Here is a 4,712-nt window from a genome sequence, read left to right as displayed (position 1 = left end):
CCCCCAACCCCTTCTCCACAGAACACCCCCCCGACGCCCTTTCTCCCTCGCCCCCCTCCCCAAACCCCCTTCCCGCCCCCACTCCCCCCCGCCTCCCGATGCCCCCCCGCTCCCCAAACCCTCTCCCCTCCCTCCTCCTCCTCCCCCCGCCCCCCCCTCTACCCCCGTTCCCCGCCCGGCGGCGTCGGGGCGGAGCGGCGCGGCGGGCGGAGCGGGCAGCGCGGATCCTCCGCCGGCGCGGAGCGGCTTTTTTTTTTGGTGTGGGGAGCAGGGGCTCGGAGCTGGGTAGGGCCCGTCCCGCCTGCATGCGGCGGCGGCGGCGGCGGGGCGGCCGGGCGGCATGAACGGCTCGGCGGCGGCGGCGGGCGGCGGCGGGACGGCGGCGGCGGGGCTGCTGGCGGGCACCGGGAGCGCGGCGCTGGAGCTGGAGCGGGCGCTGCGCTGCTGCACCGCCGCCTCCGTGGTGACCGACGGCGGCGGCGGGGCGGCGGCGGCGGCGGCGGAGGAGCGGAGCCTGTACATCATGCGGGTGGTGCAGATCGCCGTCATGTGCGTCCTGGCCCTCACCGTCGTCTTCGGCATCTTCTTCCTCGGCTGCAACCTCCTCATCAAGTCCGAGGGGATGATCAACTTTCTGGTGAAGGACCGGCGGCCGTCCAAGGAGGTGGAGGCGGTGGTGGTGGGGCCCTACTGACCGCCCCGCCGCCCGCACCGCACCGCGCCGCACCGCACCGCACCGCACCGCTCCGCCGCCCGCCCCGACGGCCCGGCGCCGGGGGGAGCCGAGCTGGGCCGGCCGCTCGCGGCCTGACTGCACAACGGCCAGCCCTCCTTCAGACTGACTGACTGGTTTTTTGGGCTCGGTTTTTTCTTGGTTTTTCTCCTTAAAAACAACAGCAAACCATCCCGGAGGCCGGGGAGACGCGCGGGGGCGGCCGCCGGAGCCGCCCGACCCGACCCACCCGCGGGGTGCCGAAGTAAAACGTGCTCTGATGGCAACAGGTCTGGGGTTCCTTATTGCCTTCGCGGGAATAAATGCCCCCCCCTTCCAGTCCCGGGGTCCCGCCGCTGGTTCCGCGGGGAGGGGGCGCGGGGGGGGGCGGCCGGGCTTCCCCGCAGCGAACCCGCCGAGCTCGGGCTGAAGCGACCGCCCGGCGGCCCGTCCTCGCTGCTTTTTGCTTTGCAGCTGGGCTAAAAGTCGCATTTTAGGCTGCTTTTCGACCCCCCCCCCGCCTCCCGCGGGACCCTCTTTCCTGAGCGTCCCGGGGCAGGGAGGGATGTGCCCGGGGGTCCCAGCTCCTGCCCCGGGGATTCCGGCTTTGGCCAGGGAGATAACCCGGTACAGCCCCCTCGGTCCGGGTTTGACTCTGGAAAAACCACTGTAGATAGTTTTTATGCACCCAACGGAAAGCCTCACCAACAGGTGACTTCTTACGGTGACATTTAAGGGAGGGAGGAATTTATGCTTGCACAGGATTTTTTTTGTTGTTGTTGTTGTTATTCATCTGTTTCCTTTATAGGGATAACAGAGCATCTTTCTGTGAGAGGATTGCATAGCTGTTTATCATATCCCCGGGGGCTTGTGCTGGTTGCTAGTGATAAATCAATGCATCCACATTTGCTGTAGGAGGAGTGGAACCGGCATAAACACTTGCCGGGGACCACAGCAGCGGGATGGGGGCAAAAAGGCTTAAGCAACCTGCCTGTGAGAAAATACCTCTCATGACAGCCAAAGTCCTGCACTAAGACTGTTAATTGTCAATATTTTTAATTCTGGTAAGAATCAGGAGGTTTTCCGAGCAGACTTCAGGCTGGTTGGTTTCCCCTCAGTTCATCCTGAGCTGGTGTGAGGGTGGCCAAGCTACTGAATCGTTATAGGCATCTTTAGGAGATGTTACCGCAAGTTTCCGTTTTGATAGACAAGGTGAAACTCTTAATTTACAAAACGCACCTGAGCTAGAAGGGGACGAAATAAAGCTGGAGTCTGAGACAACCACTTGACTGCGGATAAACTTTTTGTAGAAAATGAGACAAAACAGGGTGTCTCAATGCCGTCCGGTTCCCCCAGAGGAGCAGAAACCTCAGCCGTGTGCTCACTCATTTACAGCTACATTCAAGGGAAAGACAAAGAACAGATCTGCCTGTTCTCTGGGAAACAAATATGCTATGGACTTTGTCATTACGTCAAAATAAGTGTTAGCAAGCCATCTATCAGCCGAAACATTGGGGAGAAATAGAACCCAAGCTCACCTCCTTTCTTTACCCCTTAGTGCTGTAGAAACATTAGATAAAGCAGAAATTTTAGTATAATACAGTAAGAGGGAAAACTCAATATAGATGTTTCAGTCATTACAAAGCATTTCCAACTTTTTAATTTGCATCGCTTCATGGTATTGCAGATAACACAATCATTCCCAAAATCTGACTTGTGAGGAGTGCACTGCATGTTTGAACATCTTTTGAGAGCTAGATTCATTAAGCATTCTTTATTAATTGTAGCGAACACTTGAAGTATAATACATTTTGATTAACCTTTGCCAGAAGCCACGGCTTTTCCCAACACCGTAAATCTGAGGCATGGCAAACTCCTGGTTCTGTAATAAAATTGCAGAATTTCCAAGTTCAGCCCAAGAGCCTGCTGCCTCCCACCTAAGGACCCCTTGCAAGGTGAGAGCCCCGACCCTAATAAAGTGCCTGTGACTCTTTAATCCCTACAAAGACCCCTCATTTTAGGCAGGGAGCAGTTGGGGAAAGGGTTTTTCCTACTCTGCGATGCAGAGATGCTCAAACACGTCCTGTCCATCAGCTTGTCTCAGGCCTCCCTCCCTCTCGGCACCGTGGGGACTTTGGGACTTGGCATGGAGAGCAGAAGGATTCCTGGGGTATTTATAATCCATCGATGGCGGCGCAGGGAAGCAGCACATCTCAGACACCAACAAAGGCTCCGGTGTCCACCTCATCCCTGCGTGGTACGTGGGGACAGAGGAGCTCGCTTCCATCGGGCTGGAGCAGTGTTTGGGCAGGTATCTCCTGCCCGGCCCTGGGCGCCATGGACGCCTCCCTGCTTTATAACGCCAGGTCTTCCCGCCCGGACCATACCTTTGTCCCTTCCAGACGTGTGTATAAAGCCACGACCTGTGTGTTCGAGGGGCAGGAACCTCACGGTGAGCATACATCACTGCACACATCATTTGAGGGACATTTCACCCGCTAGGAGGGCAGCCAGGAGAGTCTGTGCTGTCAGCAGGTAAAGCCTCAGCAGCTCCTAGAACACACTGGGGACAAAATGCGCCTTGCTGCAGTGCTGAGGTGTGGGGAAATGGGTCTATTTGGGATAAAACCGGTGCGGGCACCCAAAGGAGGGGTCCACCACCTTGTAGTCGGCTTGAAGATAGCATGAACCGCTGACCTGCTTCTTTGTACTTGTCCCTTATTTAATCATCTTAAATGGTAGGGTATGTTCAATTTTACCACCAAAACTTGGGGGGCCTTTCATTGATGTGCATTCCCGTTTCTCCATGTCATTCCCAGAGGAGCAGAAGACGGTGAGAGTGCCCTGGTAGACCTGACCAGCTCTCAGTCGTTGCTGTCAGACGTGGGCTCTTAGAGGGGAAATTTCCAGCTTCTGAGGAAACCCTTGCGATGCTGGTGGGGGCAGGAAGTTGCAGCAGGACCTCTCCCAGCAGGATTCCCACCAGGACCTCTCCCTGCAGCCGCTCAATGGCTGTTTTGGAGAGAACAATGCCCCAAAAGTCCACAGAGCCACAACCAGAGCAAGTCCCTAACGCGGCACTATTTGCAATTCTTCTCGAGTACTAAAATAAAAAAAGCTCAGATCTCACTTAATTCTTAAGTCAAGGTTGAAGTAGTCTCACCTCAGGCTGGCTGCATAGCTAATTACCGGCTACAAAGTAATCACGTAGTAGTTCTCGCCTTGAATTAAAAGAGCGGTGCCCATGCAGCCGAGCTTCAGGCCGCCGCACCGCAGCCAGACCTCGGCCCCCCTGCTCAGCCTTGGCATTCCGTGCAAAACGCTGGAATAAATATCTATATAATAATAATAAATATATATAATAAATATCCACCAAAGCTCGTCCCCGGCCCGGCTCGGCAGCCTGCCAAAAGGCGCCTGGTTTCTCTGCTGCCTCTCAGCCCGTCTTGTCTTTTCTCCCAGTTATCCGGGAACACGGGCGTGGGAACAGGAGATAACAGATTTCACCCTTTCGTCTCAAAACACGCGCGGATCCTCCAGGACAAAAACCAAGAGGCATCTTAGTCACTTCCCAGACATGCGCTGAAGCGGGGTTTTTTTTTTCAATATTTTAAATGGAATACACTTATTAAAAACACTCCGGCAAGTGCAATTGCTTTTAGATGACCCTGGGAATGTACTCAGGCTAAATCTGTCTAGATGGCTGTACAACTTTAATTGTATGCTTTCCACATCTTTTTGGTAATAATAATCAAACGGTGTCTGAAGCAGGAGGGAGAGGTGCACTTCAGCGGTGCAGATATATGCAGGTGCCGGGCTTTATTCCAACTGCACATTCAGGCAAAATTCACGTCGATTTTTAAGGCAGTTTAGCTTTAATAAGGAAAATAGGATCCCGCTGTTCATTTGCGGTTAAAAAAATGAAATTTCGCCCGAAGTGACAGGCACAGCACACATTACGGCTTTGTGATTTGCCTTCGTATTTATCACTTAAAGCCGC

General features: G+C 54.9%; 1 protein-coding gene across 1 annotated transcript; it reads left to right on the top strand.

The window, feature by feature from the left end:
- Positions 1-273: 273 nt before the first annotated feature.
- On the top strand, positions 274-971 carry RPRM (reprimo, TP53 dependent G2 arrest mediator homolog). Its single transcript, XM_074595260.1, has one exon. It carries the CDS (start codon positions 341-343, stop codon positions 692-694), a length of 354 nt encoding a protein of 117 aa, XP_074451361.1. The 5' UTR covers positions 274-340; the 3' UTR covers positions 695-971.
- Positions 972-4,712: the final 3,741 nt, after the last annotated feature.

The sequence above is a fragment of the Larus michahellis genome, chromosome 7 (assembly GCF_964199755.1).
Source record: "Larus michahellis chromosome 7, bLarMic1.1, whole genome shotgun sequence".
NCBI lineage: Eukaryota > Metazoa > Chordata > Aves > Charadriiformes > Laridae > Larus > Larus michahellis.
This window is presented reverse-complemented; position numbering and strand designations above follow the sequence as displayed.

What these genes read in the sequence shown, in the direction of transcription:
- RPRM (XM_074595260.1), top strand. Translation starts at nt 341, where the DNA reads ATGAACGGCTCGGCGGCGGCGGCGGGCGGCGGCGGGACGGCGGCGGCG.